This window comes from Agrilus planipennis, unplaced genomic scaffold (genome assembly GCF_000699045.2).
Source record: "Agrilus planipennis isolate EAB-ADULT unplaced genomic scaffold, Apla_2.0 scaffold133, whole genome shotgun sequence".
In the NCBI taxonomy this organism is placed as follows: Eukaryota; Metazoa; Arthropoda; class Insecta; order Coleoptera; family Buprestidae; genus Agrilus; species Agrilus planipennis.
Window position 1 is genome coordinate 331268 of NW_020439039.1, and position 24571 is coordinate 355838.

At 34.0% G+C, this 24571-nt stretch overlaps 2 protein-coding genes across 2 annotated transcripts in view; one reads left to right on the forward strand and one right to left on the reverse strand.

Annotated features, from left to right (window-relative positions):
- The window catches only part of LOC108738819 (alpha-2C adrenergic receptor), a 292551-nt gene extending 269446 nt beyond the window's left edge, over positions 1–23105 (forward strand). Inside the window, exons 2-3 of the mRNA XM_018472407.1 lie at positions 15652–16065; positions 19844–23105. Coding sequence (XP_018327909.1) covers positions 15652–16065; positions 19844–20446 — 1017 coding nt within the window. The 3' untranslated portion in view covers positions 20447–23105. The remainder of the gene's footprint in view (positions 1–15651; positions 16066–19843) is intronic.
- LOC108738820 (octopamine receptor Oamb) overlaps positions 1–24571 on the reverse strand; it is a 404007-nt gene that overhangs the window by 50659 nt on the left and 328777 nt on the right. The window lies entirely within an intron of this gene.

Genomic DNA, 24571 nt, shown 5'->3' on the forward strand with positions numbered 1-24571 from the left:
CTGTTCGCAAATAGTTAAGGATGTGGGTTGTTCTAGTTTTAGGGAAATGCGAAGTTTAGCTCAGGATAGGAAAGAGTGGAGGTACGTGTCCAACCAGTCTTAGGACTGATGACCTTATGATGATGATGAAGAGATTCATACGAATGATCTAAATGCAAAAATTCAGATATGGAAATAAAATGAATCTAGGCGGTGTAACGTATTATTCCCATTTGTGATGTTAAAATAGTGCATTATGTCTTTGTCTGCTTAACACCCATACCGGAAAGAGATATTGAATTATGATGCTACAAATTTCATCGGGTTTTCGTTAAAACAATATTGTTTTCCTTTTGCCATTTATTCCATATTTTCGAGATCAATACTCAATTAGATACACTCATATACTTCCTATTCGATGTTTTCTTCAGTGGAAAATTCTGCTGTTGGATGGAAAGGTTTTTTACCGTTTTGCTTTCAGAAACAACAGACACTGAAAAAGGATTAACTAGCTCAAGGCGAACACAGAATGTAACACAAAAAGCCGTTGTTACCTGTAGGCAGCTTAAGCGAATTTGCATGCATATACCCGTTTTGAATATTTTCCCGTTCAAACTAGTGAAACAAATCACTAAAAAACAATACAATTGCAAATGCATTATACATCTGCTACACTATTTATGTCACGTTCTTCAGCAGGCAGGAAATCCCAGAACACGATGCTTATTTAAAAGAAAGATATGCGTGGTTACGGTTCCACTAATTGGGAAACGGTAAGCACTTATATCTACGTCTGACTTAATTAGATATAACAATATCAAGCTTTCAACAAATCTACCGCACCATACGTAGAATGCAATAATGTAATCGCACAGTGGAAATAAATTTCTATACTGAAAAATTGAAAGGATATTTGAAAATTCTAACATCTACTGCTACAAATAATTCGTTAATATCAATATTATTGAATATTACAGAAAAATACGAAAAACACTACACTTTAGCTCCCCCATCAAAAATGAGTGGTATTATTGGGTTAGTCTCAAGTCAGGGCTGGTAATCGCCTGTCATCTGCTAGTGGTTTATGGATCTTTTATATAAGAAAAGCAATATTTTCTTTTATCTTTATAAGCAGGTTTGTTGGACAAGTTGTGTGATATTTTGGTAGCAACGTATATCATTCTGTCGAATTACGATGATATACTATAACAAACGATAGGATAAAATGGTTAATCCTGATCCGAATGTAGGTATTTTTGAAGAAAAAGGACTTGGTTTACATACTAAAGACGGCAAGTTGGTTGAATTTTTTAAAAAGTATTTCATCTCGATAACTGATATACCTAGAATGTTATTTTACATACAAGTTGAAAACCGACTTAGGAGGGGGGAACGAATTTCACTACTGTCAAGGGCGCCACTACTGCCTACTGTTCACTAAGACGGTTTTGTATTTCACTTTAGAAAGGGTACATTTTTCATGGTCAAAGCAAGCAAAAGCTGAAGGTCGAATCCTAAACGGTCCATTTTATGATGGAGACAAAAAATATCACGTATGACGTTCGATTTTACGTTTAGATGCAACAGGGAATTTGACAAAAATTTTTTGTATAATATAAACCTTACGCAAAGCAGAAAATGTTCCTGATCAGTGTCTAAATCTCGAAAGGAAACGGAAAATTCTACGTGTGATATAAATGGATAATAGTAGCAATAAAGCTATAGGAAGAATTAATTAGTGTGTAGGTACCAGGGTATTTGTTAATGGAAAATTTATTTTATTTTTATTATTACTTATTAATATTTATNATCAATATTTCTAGTACTTTCAATTCTATGCTAATATTATAAAGCTGAAGAATTTTATTAAATAAGAAAATCGGTATTAAAACCTATTTGTAACTATGAGAAAAAAACGAAATGTAAGGTTTTTAATACCAGTGGCGATACCTAGCGACTGGAGAAAGAAACTTTGCAAAACTTAAGATCATAAAAACAAATTTGAGAGATCATTTAAGTCGCAAAGTTGGCATTCGAGTTCAAGAACTTTATCTACTGAACATCAGAGGTTGATAATACTGATATCATTAAAGATTATGCAAATAAGAAAGTGAGTTTCGGATGATACAAAAAGCTTGATATTGCTAAAGCTTAATAAAATGTTGTAAATATGTGTTTTTTGATAATAATTTAGGTATTATTACCGTAATGTTTTGTAGTAATATAATAATATCAATCGGAATCATATTTTGAAAACCAATATGCTGCACTTAATTTTTTTCGATGGGTGCAGAGTGTACTACGATCGGCACCAGATACATTCTTAACACAAGTAGAGTAGTACGTAGCTTTCTTAACACCATTAGCGTTTACCACACTGTAGAAAACACAATACGTTAAACATCAGATAAAAACATTCAGAAAAATGTGAATGAAGTTCTTTGTCATTAGCTGGTTTTCGCCTATAAATAGTTCAATTGAGAAAAGCAGAACATGATGATAATAATAGAATAAATAGGATGCTCCTCTAATTGGAATTGAGGAAAATATATTCATTCATTCAACAACAGTTTATGAAAGTATATACTCATGTATTTTCATTATTAATTAGTTGTTTCGAATGAAGAGCACAAATAATGGTATGATTATACATGTATCTGTAATGTATTGATTGACCCATGGCTAATAGAAAACAAAGCCATGGGAACAGTAGCACACCTCAAACCACCCAAACAATGCTGTACACTACATATAGTACAAGCGAATTGAGAGCTAAATATAGGGATATTCTGACGTTCAATTATCAAAGGTCGTCATTATCTTTTGATAAATATAACATGGAATAAGAAAATTCTTACAAATACTTGCAGTCATTTTTTTATATCAATAAAACGCAAATGAAAGGTTTTGAGAGGAAAAGAAAAGGTTAGAAGCGTTCGAAATGTGGTGTTACAGGCGAATATTGTGGATACTGTGGATAGAGAAGGTTAGAAATGAAGAGGTATTAGAAAAAGTAGGAGAACAGAGGACTCTATGGAAGTCAATAAGAAATAGGCGAGATAGGTTAATAGGACACCTTCCCAGGCAGAGACGTATTAGAGGCAGAAACGGAAGTTACGAGGGATAGACCTAGATTAGATTACTGTTCGCAGATGGTTAAGGATGTGGGTTGTTCTAGTTTTAGGGAAATGCGAAGATTAGCTTAGGATAGGAAAGGGTGGAGGTGTGTGTCCAACCAATCTTAGGACTGCCGACCTGATGATGATGATGATGATGATGACGATGATGACATAAAAAGAAAGCATGCCGACAAAGAAATGTGTAATGTCTATGTTCGGGAAACATTTTGCCTTATCTGTATATATTGATGCTGCGGGGCTACACGATACACGAACCAATAGCGGCACAGGTTGCTTTTACCCTCTATGTCCAGTTCGATTTTAATTAATTCCACTTTTATTTTTGCTGCTGTTGCTGTCAGTGTTTGATCGAGGCTCTCTGCACTAGCTATTCATAAACGAAGTCTATTGTTTCTTTGAACATATGTGCATGTGTGTGTCTGTATTTAGGCGAATGTATATGTGGTGGTAATTCATCGACTATACCCTCGAATGACTCGTGCTCTGCTCTGTATGTAGGTATGCGGTGCACCACATCTGAGCGCCAGCAATAACCTTTTATAACAGGTCATTATTCTCGCGGTCAGCATTTTGTACGAGAAATTAATAAAAATCCACGAATCGTCGGAGGCAGCTGTCCGACAACTTTTTAATTTATTGGCCGGGTTTTACACGCGAAACAGTTGCAAAGTTGCATCTTATTACAGAGCCCATTTTTACGACGTGGACGTAAAAGGGGAATTAATTGGAAGTCGCAGAATTTTAGCCGACGCTTTATACTGTAAATACACGAGCAATTAACTTTATGATACCAACTTTTACGTAGAATGAATGTAATCATTAAAATAAGAAAGCACTTTGGAATTGGCAAACGAATCAGATGACAACTGCAATAAACAATAAATGAGTTTTAAAAAACCCATCTGCTGGACGTCATTACCGAAACATCAAAACTTAAGTGTGTAAAAGCACAAAAGTAAACTTTAAACCAATAATAAAGTTAAATAATAGGGTTATTAAAGTCACTGCTTTATTACAAATTTAATGTAATAAAACGGTGATGGATGATGAAAAAGGGCGCAAGGTTACGTACACCGTTAAAAAATTAAAAATGGAGCCAACGATGCCAAGCAGTTAGTCAATATAAAGTTACCTCAAAAAAATTTAATGCTTTCAAATACGCTTTTGTCAGGACAACGAAATAAAAAAAAATGTGTTCCGACACTTCAACTACATAGCATAGTTGGTATTGACGTTATAGCTATTAAGTTATACACTGTTTAAAATTTATCAAAAAGTATTAAAAAAATTGAGTATATTATCCTGACAGAATCACTCAGTTAGTTTTAAAATAAAATAAAATTGTTCAAATACAATTTTGAGTTTAACATATTCAACCTTCTGTATGATATTTCTTATAAATAATTATTAATTGAAAACAGTAAACCTAATGAATTTAATAAGTTAAACTATTTTTTAAACTTTAATCCTTAAAGTGAAAATTTCCTCAACTTAAATATTTTATAATTTATCTAGAAATAAACCTAGGCTATTAAATTTTAAATAACATTTTCTTTTATTTGCACCGAATTATCAAATATTTATCGTATTTGCATATGTAGTTTGAAATAATTTCAAAATTCATACAAGTGAAATAAAGCCATTTCAAAACAATTTCTCATATAATTTACTCAAGTTTTTTATAATTTTTCTAAACAAAATTTTTATATATTCAATGGCTATTAAGTTCAAAATAATAATAATTATCATTTGAATCAAATTGTCAAATATTACATATGCAGTTGGACGGACAAAATCAGATCAACCGTGTGGCGTAGTTGACCGAACTACGCCGTTCCATTCGGCGCATTTAACACCGCCACGTAGTTGAGAAAACTACATTTTCTTTCTTATACCGAAATTTTTTTAACAGTGTATGGATTCCAATTTGTTAAAAATGAAAGACATATTTGTTTTCTGTTAACTTGATAATTCAAAAACGTTGAGGTTCTGATTGGCAGGTAAAATTTTAAATACTGCAAGGATTCTTTACGTTGATTTTATTTTCGATAAGCAATCGGTGACTTATATTAACGGTACTGTCCTTTTACCTTTTACCTTTTATGATAATGATTAATTCACAAAATTGAAGTTTAAAAAATATGCTTATCTATCTTGTTTAGTTATTTCAAAAATGCCTGCTGGAATGTATTTAAAGTAGACGATACAAAATAAGCATTTTTTAAACAGTTTGTGAGATGAAATTATTGATTATTAAAAGTTGGGTAATAGATACTTTTTCTTAATTTTGTATGTAATGGTGATGTCTCAAAATTACTCACTGTAATAGATAAGTGACCTATTGTCCTATAGGAACGCCTTGTTGGACATAGGCATTATTTTCCGCGGGGTCGAGTCGAATCGTATAACAACAAATTTTCTAGTATGTTTATTTAGTCGTGATATAAGTAATCAGCTATTTACCTACATAAAAGCATAGTGTATCAGCTGTCTTTTATCCACTATATCCCGTAAAATGCTGGTCACTTATTTATATAGTTATTGAATATTCCGGAAACTTCTCGTAATTTTGTTTTGTCGTCTCAGGATTATTCACCGGATAATTTATGGTTCACGACTCTCAGCTACGCCTGTATCAAAGCTGCGGCAGGTATCAACCGCCGCCTGTGGCATTCGTTCGTAACAGTGTCATCTTCCCAAGAATTGGTTGAAATTAAGTACTTTCAATTCTATGCTAATATTATAAAGCTGAAGAGTTTGTTTGTTTGCTTGAACGCGCTAATCTCAGGAACTACTGGTCCGATTTGAAAAATTCTTTCAGTGTTAGATGGCCCATTTATCAGGGAAGGCTATAGGCTACATATCATCACGCTAAGATCAATAGGAGCGGAGCCCCAATGAAGAATGTTTCAAAATCGGGGGGCTATTTTTACTTTTGAGAGCTTCCGCTGCGTGCGCTGCGTAAACGGTTAAAGTTCTATCACTAAAGTTAATAATGCATTATTTTAGGTGCTTTTATAAACATGATATTAATCCTTATCCAAATAAATACGTTATTCATATGTATGTACCTAAAATAGCTCCTTAACGTACGTATTATTTAAAAATATTTTCACTTACGTAAACGATGTCGCGGGTTAAAGTTAGCGTCAGTCCAAAGTAACTATTCCACGCGGACGAAATCGCGGACAGAAGCTAGTTTCAAATAAATCACATTCTTGGTCACGTTCTAATTACTACGTTGTCCCTATTTAACCTATGCCCTTCAATTCCTCTTCCTTCCGACTTTTTAAACTGTATAAGGCTATGAAACTAGACTAAGCTTATCTAAATGATACCTATAAAAATTGAATAGTTCAATTTGATCTCGGAATTATTGCCAAACTTCCGTAGAGTTATAGAATTTAATGCAGATTTCCAATGGTACGTGTTATGTGATATATGATTTGAACCAATGCATATATTATATCCAGGAATATAGCTCGCCATCCATAACCATCATTACACGATTACATCAGCAGACAGGTAATAGGGATTTTCACTATAACTCAAATGACGAATTTGACTTAATTGCAGAGGGAAATGGAAGTCGATCTGGCAAACTCCGGGAAGCTAATTAATATTCAGTGGAAGTACAATTAGTGAAATGTGACTGAAATATAGAGGTGATATTGTTGTCGTCAATGGACTTTATTCTTCCTAACTAACTCTATCTATTATTTCTTTTGAGCACTCAATATAGATAGATGGATAAGTTTATTAAAAACATTATGTTTTATATATATAAGGTGCATTTACATTTACATTTACCTATTTTCTCGTTTTCCTGCTATTTATCGCCTTATTCATATTTTTCTCATCTTATTTAGACCATCCTTTCCTTCCATTTGAATTGTCCCATTTCCTGTTATTCTACATCTCTCTAAAATGTGTTCGAACGTCTCTGGTTGCAATTTACACTATCTGCATATTTTCTTCTCTTCTTTTTCCCAGTCCCTTGCCGTACTACTTTCACATTCAAGTTAAAATTTTGTTGTTAAAACGAATTTCTTTTTACTCTTTGCTTTTTGTTTTTTCCGTCTTTTGAAGCGTCTCTGGATCCTTTTTACATAACCTGCACAATTTCTTTTCTTCTTCTTCCCAATACCTTGACGCTCTATTTTCACTTCCCAATCTAAATCATGCAGTTAATTGTAGCTCGTTTCTCCCTTTATTCCTTCATTTTTCAAATAATGAGGTTTTTCTTCTCCTTCTTTCCATAATATCTTTTTCAGGTATCTCATTTTCTCTCTCCTTCTTTGTTTATCAATATCTTTCGTTAAGTTTTCTAGTTCCTTTCATATATTTCTCTCATTTTCCAGCTTCTATATATAATGTTTGATTGGCCATCCTCTCTCCATTTAAAAATACTTTCTTTCTTTTTTCTATCTCTCCCTTGTGGTTTTCTTTTCTTCCTTTTGCAAGACCGAAATATTGTCCTTAACGTTTACACATTCTTTTAGCCCTCAATATATATATATTTGCTATTACGAGAAAAATATATTTCTACAAACATCTTTTACTGTAACATCAGTTTTTAACGAATATAATTCTCTGTGAAATGCAGGCCGACCATCAAATAAAAATGTCATTTCTTCCTAACTGTTCCTTATCTGTTGCTGGGTGCAGAACCTAAATTAGCTTTTAGAGATAATCACAAGATTGGATGATACTCTACCAGTTGTGAAGCCAGAGCGATTATATCGAAAATCTACACAAAATTTATTGGTTTAAAAGAGAAATGATTTTGTAATTAGAAAACTAATTTGCCATGAAAAAGGTGATTCTCTAGCTTAAACATTCCTATTTAATATTAAATACCATAATCTTCAATTCCACGAGCTTTCTCTTATTTGCTTCACTAAATCGATACGCTAATGTCCTGATTCGAGTCCAAGGACCGTCGTCTGTCGGAGATGGAGAACTTCTGAAGAAGCTCGCCACTCGGGCTGGAGAAACGCTAGGAAGCAACTTCAACTGACGACGGCCTTTAGACCATTTTCTTTTCTTGTAATTTGGTTCATATTATAATCATATCTGTTAGAAGACAGGAGGAAAAATTTATCCAAATATAGGATTATATCAAAAATAACAAAAGTGATAGCACCTGAGATACGTTCAATAATACGAATTGAACGAAATAAATGGCTTTAAGAAATGGGATACCAATGCTTCTCTCTTTTTTATTCAAAAACAAATAGTTATTATGTTATAAAGTAGAATCTTTCGAAAACAGTAAAAACCATTTCCCCTTTTGTAAACAACTTATAAATACTTATACACAAATATTTTAAATGGTCAAGTAACATGAGGGAAGATTTGGCGAAAAAAAGGCTTCTTGCATTTCTTACGACTAACACAATTCACAAAAACCCATGACTCGTAATTAATCTTACCCTGAAGAAGCCTTTTCATCTAATGGCGAAACGTTAGTGTTTGATTATATATTTTAATTAAAGAAACCTTCACCCCATAATTGCTTGTCTTATTTAGTATTGATTTAGTATATGTAAAACTGCAAAGATCAATATTTCTAGTTAATTCGTTAATTAACGTTTAACTTACATTTATTTCTTCTTTTCTTAGAGACATATTAGTAGCAGAAACAGGAGTTAAGAGGACTAGGGGTAGACTTAGATTAGACTGCTGTTCGCAAATAGTTGAGCATGTGGGATGTTGAAGATAAGAAAGAGTGGAGGTGCGTGTCCAACCACCGAGCGGCATGGCCTCGAGGTCTAGACCATTGCTTAGCATTCGGGAGGACGCCGGTTCGATTCCGGGTCCGTCTGCCTTGGTCCAAGTTTTTCTGTGGTTTCCTTGGATCACTTAGGCAAATGCTGAGGCAGTAATATTCCACAGATAATCTTTCATTCTCTTCTGTCTTCATTTCGTCCGTCTCATCTTTCTCACCCGAACCACCACCCACCCATTCCCACGATTCCTGAAAGCAGGCTGAAGAGGGCCTTCCGCCCTACCTTCCGGCATAGTCCAGAGGGACTGCCCGCCCGCCAGCATTACTGGCTGGTGGGAATGAAACACTTTTAATTTTTTTTGTCCAACCAGTCTTAGGACCGACGAATTTATGTTGATGGTGAAATTAATTAATTATTAAAGCGTGTGGTGCCCGTTATAGGGATCCTAATAAGTAGAAAGTTTTTTACTTTTGAAAATTTCTATTCAGGATTCCATAAAATACTCCTCCTTCAATGTGTATTCGGCAAGGATGTTGCATTTGGAATACACTGAATAGTGGCAAAGAAATACCCGAAAGAGTGGAGCGGAAATGCACATTTATAATCAGATCAAAGCAGTCGACGGTCGGTGCAGCTAAATTCGACTCGGGTAAGGTTTAAACTTGTCCGATTTTTCCTTTGAAATCATTTCGTAGCAGAAAGGAATTTACGGCGCTCTATTAAATTCCTTCCGTTCGATCGAAGCCTGTACGGAAGTTTTGTAATGGAATCGGCTGTCTACGATTATAAATTCTGCTGTCGTTAAGGCAGATGCAGCAACAAGGACCGGCAAGTACAAATTCACCCTGTGGCTGAGCAGGGAGAAAAATGTAACGTCTATTTTTTCGCATGCTGTACTGGAAACTGACATGGAAGCGTAACTTAATTAATATGGCCGACTTTATAATTACAAATTTAAAATACATACGTACGCTTTGTGTCAGCAATAGTTAATTCAATTTTTTCTTGAAGACAAATTTAAATTGGACCTACACCCTAAGATAGATAAATCAGCTTGCAGAATTACTTTAAGAAGATGAACAATTTCCATTGTAATTCGATAATAATTATTCGTTTTTATTAAATTTTATGCAAATAAATGTAACGTGTTTACAGCATGCAATGCAATCATATCATAGGTGGAATTTTAATCACAAGACATTGTAATCCAAGTGGTCAATTTCCAGAACGACGTGTCTGTCACGGCAGAATTACGAAATTCAACAGTAAAAATAATTACCAATTACACACCTACTTACAACGTTAGAACAGAAGACCCTCAGTATGTAGATCATTATTCTGGCTGAAATTTAGAAGGTTTCTGTCAGTGAGAGTATATTTTAGTTTGATATTGATTTTAATTTTTCAATTTTAACCCCTTTTTTCACTTATTGTGGGGAAAACTTTATATCCCTTATTATAATCTTCTAGTGTATTACTGCAATTTTAGGAAGTCGTTAACTTCAGCGATCGGAAGTGTCTCTGTGGGAACTACAATTTCTATTGGTGATTCATTCTAAAATTCCTACTATTTCCAACTGAGAAATAGAGATTTGTATCTAGGGTAATGTTTCCGTTATGCTTTTCAATTTCTATAATTATTATCATCATCTTGGGCCGTTTTCAAATTAATTGTTTAAACACCGAACTCGAATATGTCCATCTAAAATGGTTACTCATTAGCCTGCGAATATCTTCTCTTTAAGCCACTTTGACTTTACGAATTCTCTATTTACAAATATTGACATTCTTTGCTTAAATTTTGTAAAGTCGTTTTTCACAAAAATACTAAATCGATTAATTTAAAAGTTGAAAACTATTAGGTATGTCTGCTGATAGGAAACGTGGACACTTGGCGTAGGGGAAAGAAAATGTAGTCGAGATGTCGTGGATGACGAAAATACTGTGTATAAAAACGGTCAGAAATGAGAAAGTAATAGAATGAGTAGGACAAAAAGCGCTTTGGAAGTCAATAAAAGGATAAGGGGAGATAGGATGATAGGATACCTTCTAAGTCATGAAGAGTGAGTGAGTTAGAGACATATTAGAAGCAGAAACGGGAGCAAAGAGCGTCAGAACGAGGATTAAATTACTGTTCAAACAGTTAGACATGTGAGATGTTCCCGTTTTAGAGAAATGCAAGGACTGGATACGAAGAAAGCCTTCGAATTTATGTTGATGATGATGGATGCTGATGATAATGAAGATAATAATGTGATTATGATTATGATTATATTGATAAAATGTAGGTACTAGATATATTACATAATATTTTCGTAATTTGCTACCTGCAGGTCCTTATAATCTGCTGCTAGATTTTGTAACAGGAATAGGCAAAAAAAAATTGAAAAGGATGCACATATGCAACGTATTAAAACCAACACTCCAAAACATTTCATATGAAAACAGTGAACTGCTATGATTAAACACTATAAATCACTCAAGAAATTGTACGGTTTTTCGTTCCTTCAGAGCGAATTTGATAGGTTACTTATATCTATCCAATTTTCTCATAATGTTACTTACTCTTCGAACCTGCCTCGACAGATACTTTGCGGAAATAACATTTCCACCGCACTCTCTCGTTTAAAGGAATAAAACACGATGTACTGAAGGGTGCTTTTCCCAACATAATTTTAAATTCGTTTATTTTTTTAACTCTTTTATTTTAATTCAGGAGATAGAGGTTTAGTCAATAATTGTGATTAAAGGCAAAAAACTGAATTGAAATCCTATGGAATAATGGAGAAGTAATTTTATCAGTAACTAGCTTTTCCCCGCGGCTTCGCTCGCAGAAATTAATATTGCTTCTCCATAAAACCTTTTAACTCCCAATTCACCCTTACACATTTTAATTTTATGTAATATCGCCATCTTAGATTTCAAATACAAACGTAGCAACAACATTTCATCCTTAAGGGTTGATTTTTTAAAACTGTCGAAACACGTATTTACTTAATTTCAACAATGAACAACCTTAATATATAAAATGAATATATGAATATAATATGAAAATATACCCCATGGAAACGTTGCAACCTCTTTTCATTTGATTAATAATATCAAACAGCATATATACCAAGTTTCAAGTAAATTCAATCACAAATAAAGTATGTCCCAAACAAAAATTGCAACACCTTTTTACTCCTCCCCCCCTTTGGAGGTTGAATTTTTTAAGATGTCGAGATAGGTCTTTCAGAAATTAAATGAGATACCATTAGGACCAAGTTTCAAGTAAATCTGACGACAAATAATATAATATGTTCCATTTAGTCATTGCAACTCCTCTTCACCAACCCCCCCCACACGGGAACGCGATAAAAAGTATCCTATGTCCGTCTCCTGGTTGTAAGCTACCTCCCCACCAATGATCTTGGTGTGTCATGTATAATCACAAGGGATAACAAGCGAATGAGGTAGATATCCTGAATATATTATGAGCATGGGCAGAGAGAAAGAGAGGAACATGTCACTTATGCTTTTACAAAAAAAAGTTTCCAACATTTATATAAGCGACCAGGTAACGTCTAGAATAGCGTTTATGGACCCTCAGGAATTCGAGGTACAGTTTCGGGAGACGATAGGCGAGAAACAAGAGACGAAAATGTTATTTTCGATAAATTAAATATAATGTGTAATTCCTAATAATAAAGGATAGGTATAAGAAAAAGTGTTTCAGTTTATATTTAACGATTATGAAATCGGAAAAAAAACATTTTTAAATGTGCCAGATGATCACTTGACATCTGTATGTATATTTCCTATCCTTTTTAGTATTTATTCTATGTCATTTGAAAGTTACTATGTCATGTGCATGTCGGAATTTAAATAAAGTGAACACATATAATTTCCCGCTTTAACTAATTAAATAAAGGCAAATTGGTCGAATTTCGGTCACACGCAGTAGTGGTAATTAGTGCAGTGCAACATTACTAAAAGAAATTGATTGATAAATAATCATAAAGTAATAGATGTGGATAGGTACCTATTAACATTTATTTTATAAAAACTTTAAAACTGTAGATTTATTATTATTACCTTAAAGGTTTTACGTTAAAGTGCGTGAATGATCTCGGAACGATTCTTGAACCTGAAAGATGGTAATACTTACTCATATTTGAATTCTTTTTACTTACATGCATACCTATGCATAAAAACTTCAGAGAACAGATGTTTTAACATCGTTTGCGAAAAATCTCTGGTCTGTTTTTCTTTACAAAACGAATATTATAACTTTCTCGTATAGTTTCGACTCTAATTATTACTTGAAAAAATGAATACATACTGAAAAAGCTTCAAGTATTCAAGATGGAGACTCGTTAGTTCCAGAACGAGGTTCTCCCTATTCTGCAAATTTTTTACCATTAATGTAGACACGCAAAAACTGTTTTCTTTTTTGAACGAATTAAGTATCTATTTTCGTAGCAATCAACAGACGCATCTAGTGAATTTCTTCTTCAGCCCTACTTAGGTAAATTTAAATTGATTATTCACTTTAGAATAAGAGAGAATTTTAATGTCATAATTTATGGTACATTTTAGCTACATCAAATGTTATACATTATAAATACCTTCTTTTCCAGGGATAATCAGTATGTTAAGATTTTATCGTTCGTACCTGCGGTACTAACCCCTTAATATCAAGAGAGTACCATCATAAATACCTTAGCAGTGACACAGCTCATCATGACATTAAACATTAAACAATTAGTTTTTTAAATACATTTAGATTATCAATAACACAAGACCAATTCAAACTACCAAACAAGCAACAAGCATGTTTTTAAGTAGCAAGTAATATTAGTTTTAGTAGATTAATGTGTACGTATTATAGGATTATTAAACGCGATATATAGTAAGGATCTTTCTAATCGACATACACTGGTCCTTCGAGGTTCATATTTTGTGTGATCAATTATTGATCTATGTGGTACAGCAGTACACCGACGAACACAACAAAGAATTTTCGTTAAGCGAGCCAAGCTCCCCAACACAGTATTTTTAAGACGGTCCTGTTTTGCAATAGGTAAAACTATTATAAACGGTTCAAAATTTGTTAAAGAGGATGAAACTGAGTCGACTTAAGTAAAAGGTTTATCCTGATATTCTTATTTTGCCATGTAAGCGGGTGATACTGGAATAAGCTGATTATTAAAACGTCTATTAATTAAAACGAAACTAATAAAATAGACCACTTACGGTTTTCAAGAAGTTATCGTTTAATCGGAATTTTTAATTAATGATCGCTAATTTTGAGGTGTAATTAAACAATTGCAAAACAGTGAGCTGTGCAGAGAACGGTAACATTCCATCTAATAATTGCATTATTAATAATCTCGTGGTCCATCCAGCTAAATATCTAATTTACTATAGGTACTTGTCAGCTAAATAATTAATGAGTATGTATATATAATTTCTAGTGAGATTTTTTAAATTTTTTGCTGAGGATCACGACCCGTTAAACCCCACTCCCGCATATATGCCTCTCTGTCGACTTACTGATTGATCAAGGAGAAATTCCATCTTAAGAAGCCTATGGCATAAGTAAATGAAAAAGTTCCAAAATCTATAATCTCTATAAATTCTATACAGAATTATAAACCGGCACACTTGATTTCTTTGTCTTTGACATTCAATGTGATAATATTGATTCCTTCTTCAATCAACGCAAACAACTTTTTCACAATTTTCTGCAAAAATATCTTTTTTCCCACTTGTATGTGTATGATCTCCAGCTACAGGGAAGAAATGTATTGTGGATTTGACCTTCTGACATAATAATAATACAATGAGAAATTGCTACTATCCTTTGCCATAATTAAAATTCATAAATATGCACGAGAAAATAAAGAACATTCACAGAAAACTACGAAAACAGTTTTGACATTAAAATTGTATTTCAATTAAAAAGTCGCGATAGGTAGGTAATTTTTATATTTTGATATTAGTGGAAATATTATATATATTTTTAATTCCTTTTAACTAAATAAATCGTACTTCTAATTCCATTTTTATTCAAATAGTTAAGCCGATTTTTATCGTCTCTTTAATCGATAATTACAAAGAAACTAAAAAACTGTAAATTCTACGTTGAGAAATATACGCACAGCATTTAATTTAAGATTTTTCAATAATTTCACAATTTACAGAGTTATAATTTAATCCAAAGTAGACGCTTCTACCGTCTTCGTAGTAAATCTGTCTGAGCATCTTAATAGATTACAACGGGTTCGCATTATCCAGTTTTAAATTCCGGTGGTTTTAATTAATAATTTATGAAGAGAAGCAATCTCAAGTAAAGGGAAGCTCGTTAATAGCACTCTCCTAATAATAAAGAAATACGATACACGCATTACTGTAAATAAAATGATATCCAAGAAAATTGCTTATTACCATAATACTTAAGAAAGGTTAGAAAGTGAAAATGATATTTACATCATTCTCTGCATAATTAACTTTTCTTGTTTCGATAAATAGTATAAGTAATTTGATTTTAAAGAAAATTTCATTGAATTATGCGTATGTATATGTATACAATTCTTAACAATTATCTAAATTGTTCTTGACACTTACCATCGCTTTCTGATTTTATTTTAAAACAAATCGAATTCAAGAAAAATCGAATAGAAAAATTTTTATAAAGCGCAATCTCGAATATTTAATTCTATTACTATATCCTTAATTCAAAATATTTATTGAGTTATACTTGATTTGGTTTGCGTATTGCAAATGAGCTAATTTTACTTTTCTTCCCGTTTTAGTTAAGTGAAGAAGTGGGTTACGTTTTATATTCGGCGCTGGGCTCCTTCTACATTCCATCGTGCATTATGGTCTTCGTATACATTCGCATCTATTATGCAGCGAAGGCGCGAGCTCGTCGCGGGATCAAGAAGCCGCCGCGACGCCCGCCCAACCCACAGGACCAAGTAACCAGTTTTACGACAACCCCGGAAGTTTCGAAAAACGGAAATGGCAATGGCGTCGAAATCAATTCGCCCGTTGACAAGAACAGCAACACGTCGCCTAGGGAGGGATCGCAACGTCAAATTGCAACCATCGAATCCCATCGACAGCCTTTGGTCATACCGACAGTAACATGTGATCTCGCATCCGATATTTCGACTAGCGACGCCAACGACAACCAAGATGGATGCGAAGAAAAGGATACCTTAAAAGTAAGCATTATTGATGCGAAATCGCATGTTATGTTCAAAAAAGGGAGGGGGGTAGTTGCTGGGCAGTAAAACAGCATTCGGTTTGATTCCCGCAGATATGTTAGTTTGCTTTTTGAAGTGAAACTTTTATATAGGCGCGGTACCTATTACGATTTTTTCTGTCACGAAAATGCGTAACGGCCGCGTGGAGGGGGTAGACGGTATGTGGCGTGGCGAGAGGAAGCGGAGGAAGAGAAAGGCTGGCAGCGGCGAAGAGAAGGCAACGGCTGTATCAGATGGATATAATGCGCAGACGCGCGCAGAGCGGGGGAGTCCGCAAGAGTCCCGCCGGCGCGTGCTGTGCTCAGCTGTTGTTTTCTTACCTCTGCTCTCCACGTGGCTGTTTGCGGTCTGTGTAAAAACAAAATCATAATTTGGAGTAAACTTGTGAAAACGAAATGTGTGCTGTAATACATAGTAGAAGTGAAACTTCAACGGACAAGTGGAAAAACGAATGACAAAGCATCGCAACAAAATTTTTACTTCAAATTTTACGGGCAGATTGTTAATGAACTTGTCCAATTTGAAAACAGGATAAAATTTTTACTTGAAGTTTTACGGGCAGGTTTTCACTTCTACTATATGTCCCAGCACACGTTTCGTTTTTTATTTACACGCACTTTTTAACATATAACAAAAATGGTAACCGAAGACACCTTTTTTGATTAGGTTTTGTGTTTAAACGTGTTCGCTTATTTGTCTATAGGTTTTTTTCACTACGATTCGTAAACATATACTTTTTATGCACAAAGCTGAATTCCTTAAAAATACATGCGTTATCCTGTACACGCGCAGTAAAAAAAACAAACAAACAACTTTTGACGACTAATGATATAGCATAGCATAGTTTTAGGTTTATCCTTCTCTACGCGCTGTTAGGTAGCAATTGTTCACATTTATGAGGGTTTTGTCTTTCCAGAAGGAACAGTTAGTAAAATTCTATTATTCTATTTTACAACATGGATGGTATTTTAGCTATCTACAACTTAAAGGCGATTTGGATTTAGAGGAATGTAACAAAAAGCGTTCTTTTGAAACATAAAAAAAAAGGAATGTTGGAATTACTTGACAGCACCATACGCCGCTATTGTTCAGTAGAATTCATTCTGCAAAGCCTTTTCTCATCCGAGATTTTTCGGTCGGGAAACATTCACTTCCGTTTGTAAAAGATTGATAGTGTCTCTTCGTGACCTTGTTTACCAAATGGAACTGTGCATGTCATATTGATTTTGAAATTGTATGTCACAGGTAGAATAACCTGCCATACTCTAGTTTTCACAGGAAACATTATTGCGCACCCAAGAAAATGAAAAATTTATATTTATGTATATACATTGAGGGTTTTGAATTTTCAGTCTATTTTTAATCAGTCGTGGTTTCTACCATTTTGGAGTTTAGGTGCCTACCCACCAATATATGTAGATAGAATTTAATCACTATTAGAAATAGTAACAACCCAGTTGATTTTTTCTGAATAGAGGTGAATATTAATATGAAAATTCATATGAATATTGGAAATTAAAGTATTACAAAACGATGTTTCACCAACAGATGCTTACCTTTGGTTGAACAATAACAATATCTATGATTGTTTTAAAAATATTAATAATAATTTCCGTCGGAAAGATCACCTAGATGTAATGCAATTTCAATCATGATTCAATTTTATTATTTAATGTTTTTGCTTGATAATATAATAATTATTTTATTGTTAATTAAAATTATAACGATACCATGCAGCGATACAATTCATACTCCTTTCTAACAAAACTTATACGAGAAGAAAACGAAAAGCATCCTATATCTATGCTGTTTGCCTCTTTATTTTTCTTGAATAGAGTCATAAAATCTGGTACTTTAGGATAGTGTAGCCAAGTTTTTATTTGCACTAGTTTCGCGGGTGGTCAAAATTTGAGCACCTTGTTTTCAAATTTTTCGATCTGCTAACAGTTTCGACATTCACGCGTTGATTATCATAAGGTTGTCAGTCCTAAGATTAGTTGGACACGCACCTCCACTTTTTCCTATCATGAGCTAATCTTCGCATTTCCCTAAAACTAGGTGAACCAGTAAGCTAATTTTCGTCTACCTCTACGCCTCTTAACTACTGTTATTGTTTCTAATACGAGGGTGGATTGATAAGTTTCCGGCCTAACCAAGAGATGACGCCACTAGGCCTACCTTGAGGTGACATTCTATAGTACCATCCTTGGATAGCTTGTAGCTATAGTTTCAGCCCGATCTCCTTGCTAGTGTAGGTTTGACAGCACGCTGAACAAGACGCCTCTGTGGTTTTCGTAAAAATGGAAAAGCAGGAAAATCGTGCTGTCATCAAATACTTTTATTTGAAGGGGTTAACGCCGAAGGAAATTAAAAAAGAGATGGACTCAACACTGGGGACATCCTCCCCGTCATATTCAACCGTTAAGCAGTGGGTTTCCGAGTTTAAAAAGGGTCGTGTGAGCACCTCTGATGGGCCTCGCTCAGGACGCCCCGTTGAGGTCACAACTCCAGATATGATCGAAAAAATTCATCAAATAGTGCTGGGAGACCGCAGATTGAAAGTGCGTGAGATAGCTGAGACCTGTAAGATGTCATATGAACGTGTGCAACATATTTTGCACCAACATTTGCATATGGAAAAGCTCTGTGCAAGATGGGTGCCGCGTTTGCTAACAGTCGACCAAAAATTGATTCGAAAAAACATTTCTACCGCAAATTTGTCATTGTATAAGCGTAATCCAAGCGAATTTTTGCGTCGATTCGTAACCGTTGACGAAACGTGGGTCCACCACTACACTCCTGAAACCAAAGAACAGTCTAAACAGTGGATTGGACCAGGGGAACCAACTCCAAAGAAGGCAAAAACAATTTTTTCGGCGAACAAGGTTATGGCTACTGTTTTTTGGGATGCAAGAGGTATTATATACATTGATTACCTTGCAAAGGGTAATACTATCACTGGTCAATACTACGCAGACTTATTGCAACGTTTGAGCCACGAGGTGAAAATTAAACGACCTCATCTGGCGAAGAAAAAAATCTTGTTTCATCACGATAACGCACCAGCGCACACGTCAATCGTTGCGACGGCTAAAATCAACGATCTAAAGTTTGAATTGATGCCGCACCCTCCTTACTCTCCAGACCTAGCCCCGAGTGACTATTTTCTGTTCCCTAATCTCAAAAAATGGCTTGGCGGTAAGAGATTTGCGGACAATGAAGAAGTAATCGAAGCTGTAAATGGTTATTTTGAGGAGCTTGACGAATCAGTCTATAGAGATGGCATTAATAGACTGGAACACCGCTATGAGAAATGTATCAGCCTTGGAGGAGATTATGTTGAGAAATAAAAAAAAAAAATTTTTAAAAACCTTGTTTTTCTTGGTCAGGCCGGAAACTTATCAATCCACCCTCGTATGTCTTTGACTAGCCCTTCATGCCTGAGAAGGTCTCCTACCAACCTATCTCGCTTTTGACCTCCATAGAGTCCTCTGTTCTCCTATTCTTTCTAATACCTCTTTATTTTTAACCTTCTCTATCCACGGTATCCTCATCATTCGCATTTCGAACGCTTCTAACCTTTTCTTTTCCTCCGCGCCCACTGTCCATATTTCGCATCCGTACGTCACCTCACTCCAGACATACACCTTTAACAATTGTTGTTGAGGACAATGATTTAAAACAAGGAAATGAAAATGTTTTTAAAAGTAAGTAAAGTCTTTTTTGTCTTTCGTAGGTCTACGCGACGGCTCAAGTAATCCGAAATCCAATTGCCCAGTGCCAGTTCCGTGGATCCACTCTTTCTGTGAACGGTGAGCTCCAGCGTCAAGCGGCAGCCATGGCGAGAGCTCGCCAGCCATCGATGGGTATCGATACGGACATGGTAAGCGAGTTCGATCCTAGTAGTTCGGACTCGGGAGTTGTTTCACGGTGTGCTGTTGTCAAACCTCTCAAAATGCGTTTCTGCCAGCCGATCTTTGGTAGGCGTATTATTAAAGGACTCAAATCGGAATCGGAAGGTGGACACGTTAGTGACAAAGTTGAACAGTTGGTGCCGCGTGTTCAAAAACCTCGAGATCCCGAACGTGAAAAGAGAAGAATCGCGAGAAAGAAGGAGAAACGAGCAACACTAATTTTAGGGTTAATTATGGGTTCGTTTATTGCATGCTGGTTACCGTTTTTCTTTCTCTATATACTACGTTTAGCTTACGATATACCACCGATCGCGTTTTCGACAGCGTTCTGGCTCGGATACATGAACTCCGCACTGAATCCAGCTATCTATACAATTTTCAATAAAGATTTCCGAAGAGCATTCAGACGAATACTGTTCAAGTGATGTTTAGCATACGTGTGCTGCTACGAGTGCGTCAGTCGAAGAATTCGGACTGCTCAGTTTCGTAGTGCACCCAGTGCTCTTTATAGGAAGTAAATTTTTAAAGACGTTGCTAGTGTCGACAATCTCATTCGCGTGCACTCAAAATATGTTACGACAGTGGATATGCAATTTACAAACAAATTTATTAAAAAAAAGAACGTGTTGTAAAGTAACTTCTTTTAACCCTCATAATCCAGCATACATACTACTTGCGACTAATTTGGATACAATTTTTGTTGGTGAATACAAGATTCTAAAAGCGACGTTTTAATTGAAAGAAGAAACGAAACGTCTAATATTTTTAAACTTACAGAACAATTAATTCTACGTGTTTCAAAAGAAAATGGCAGATTGGCTCGTAGGACGTACAAAATTAAATTTCCTTCGGTCTCTTCTTCATTCACATTTCAAAGAAAGTATTTTCGCAATAGGCTGCGCTACGTTCTACAAATTTTTTTGTTTCGAGCAAAAACAACACAATAGAATTGTCCTTTTTATCTCGTAACAGTATTGTTCATGAGCTTTAGATGTAAAAAAAATATTTCGTGCAATCTTATTACAAACATCTATTATTAATATTTAAGTCGAAATTAACGAGGAATTTTCGAATTTCATACATTACCAGCTTGTCACTTTTCAGTAATAAATATTAAAATATTTTATTCGATCTCTATCCGCTTAATATTTTGAGTGCATATGTAGATGTTTTATATAAATTTCCAAATAAACTTCCATTATAAAGATCGACTAAATCTGTTGTGTCCACAGAAAATGCTTCGAGTCTGTTGGATGCTTATTTTCAACGTGAATTTCATCGGACCATATAAGCACATTATATCCAGCAGCTACACAAACAACACTATGAATATCGTGAATAAAAAGTATGGTATGGGAAAGCTGATGAAGTTTTCTCGCGTTTTTATCTACTTCATATATAAATAAAACATTCTTTTTATGATATTCATGTTAAGAGTCATTACGCAATTTCTAATGATTTAAATTTTGGTCTAATACGGGAAATGCCAGCTACTTGCAATAAACACTTTTGAAATTTATTATGTTAAACCAAACGCATTAAAACTTTTCAAAAATTGTATAAAAATAGCCCTAATAATTGTTTTGAACGAATAATCCCTTTTCAAGACTACTAAATTATACTCTGAGGAAGGACTAGTGGTCCATCCTTGAAACATTTTAATGTGTTTCATTTAATTTAATTTAATTTTACTGTAATTTACATTTATTAACAAAATGTTGGTGTAAGCATCTAGTAGTAGAGGTAGTTTAGAATCTTGTGGGCTTTGTCCTTGGGCTGTGCAGTGATAAAACCCTGTGTTTGTTGATTTCTACTTTTCACTAAAGTCATTGGCCGTCTAACCCTTACCTAACAATTTAACACCTATTTGGTATCGTAATTTCTACAAAAAAGATTTCGCACATTGTGAAGAACCAAAATATACTTTCTGAAAGCAATGGAAGCAAATTTTTAAGATAAGCAGTCTTCTCTTATTTTCTTACATCATTAGATTCTAGATAGGCTTAAAAATTAAAAACATAGTCTTCTTTTTTGTCTCTCAGGCCCCTCACTCTCGTTTTACTTACAATTACGTAGTGAATATTAAATCTCATAGTTTGATGATTTAAATTAGCTAGGATAACGTAATGGATTAAAATTTCTTAACCTATATTGACCTTTCTGTTGGAAAAATATTGAGTAGTTATTTACGTTTTATAAAGTAAAAGCGAATTTCTGAGAAACTCGATATGTAAGTACACATGTATGTATGTAAAGCGTAGACAAATGTATAAAGTGAATCAAACGAAAAGAAGAGAGAATTTAGAAGACATTTCTCACAAAAAATTCTGTCATCGCAATGAAAAGGTGTTTGTGTAGCTGCTAAAACATTCGTAATAAAAATAAGAGAGAGTTTTTTGTTTGGAAATGGTTCCGATGAATTGTCACATTATTTGTAACGTTTAAAGGAATTTTGGAGCAATGACTACCACTGTGATAAATGACGCTTTCATTCTGAATTTTATCTTACACTGTTTTATTTGTAAAAAGATCCTACTGTAAATGTTTTAAATATCTAAATAATATTAATGTTTAGGATTCATCCATTTCGTAAATGCTAGTTAAGTGTTCGTTATATGTGAATAAAGAGGTTAATATACTACAAAATTACAATATAACATAGATAGACACCAATTTATTACTTAACTTAACGTCAACGGCAGCTTTTGCTGTCTCTGTACAAAATACTTCGCTCTCGACCATTTGTGATGCCTACATTCGTTGAAAACTCACGTAAAGTACACACACAAAAAAAAAAATTAATTACAGCGATAATTCCGCTGAGACTCCTATGATGTAGTTTTTTATCGTATTACAGAAGAAAGTTTTAATTTAATTAAAGCCTCCTATGGTGAACATGATGGGAGTGTATGAGTTATTCATTTTAACTTTTCGGCTTCTCTGTTATCACAATTCAAGGGACCCTTATTACTCAAATTTTTATCTCAGTTCCGCGTCAAGAATATGCGGAAAATCATGTCTATAATTTCATTAGCCCTAATTAATGTTCTTAGATTATACAAAATAGAATTTGTGACGTCAACCGTTTCCTTACAATCAACTTATAAAACATTTTAGCTACATCAAATGTTATACATTATAAATACCTTCTTTTCCAGGGATAATCAGTATGTTAAGATTTTATCGTTCGTACCTGCGGTACTAACCCCTTAATATCAAGAGAGTACCACAATTAAATACCTTNACTCAAATTTTTATCTCAGTTCCGCGTCAAGAATATGCGGAAAATCATGTCTATAATTTCATTAGCCCTAATTAATGTTCTTAGATTATACAAAATAGAATTTGTGACGTCAACCGTTTCCTTACAATCAACTTATAAACCAGTATAATTAAACATGCGGATCTTCATTTCAGCCGGAAATCCCTAAGTGCTGGTTTTTTACTTTAAATCGTTTACAAAACTGTTTTGAATAATATATATCGTTTCAAACAAAAACGGCCGGGTGAGTTCAAATAATTATTTATTAAACATTTTGCATCGGAAATCCGATTTTTGTTTAGTTTTCTTTAAATATAATAGAAACTGTCAATACTAGAGGAAAATGACCTAGTAGAAAGTTATAGTTTATTTTATTACCTACAAAATAAAAAAAAAATAGTTTCACCACGACCAATACTTAAGATGTAAATATCAAAAAATCAATAAAATCGGCATTTTTGTTTTATTGAAATAATTTTTGTTGAAAACAGACCAGACTATTCAAATTGCACAATAATACAATTTGAAATTCTGCAGTACTTCAAAAATAAAATAGTCCGCCAGATAGTTATTGAATAATTCAATTTGTAACTTAAAAAACCGGACAATTTCAATTTGTTATAAAAAGTTATTTACGGATTATACATGCTTGGATAATCATATATTTTAATATTCAATAGTACAAAATTATCATTTTTTTTATAAGAAAAGGTTATTTCGTCGACAGGGAAACCCTTCCCACAGATCAGAATTACGCACAGTACCGGATCGCCATGTTGCAAACTGAATTGTCTAATAACTACCTGGTGGATCATCTTTATTTTTGGAGTACTAGTTTTACAGGATCTAAACTATATTATTGTGCAATTTGTAACATCCTGGTGCATTTGCAACAAAAGTTAATTAAACAAAACAGAACTGCCGATTTTCATGTTTTTTTAAAGTTGCAACAACTTTTTCATTTTGTAGGTAACCACGTAAGCTATAACTTTTAAATAGGTCATTTTGCAGTATGATCAAAACTTTGTCCTTCATCTAATGAAAACGGAAAAATACGATTTCCGCTACTACAATTAAAATTAACAACGCACCCCGCCGATTTTGTTTCAAATGATATATATATCATTAAAACAATATTTTAAAGGATTTAAACAGGCATTTAGGAACTTCTGAACACGATTTGACAGCTCTACTGGTCTATTAGTATTTTGCCTTCTTAATTTCCTTAAATTCTTCCATTCATTAACGATGTTTCGTCTTACTTTCTTATTATCTTCAAAAATGCAAT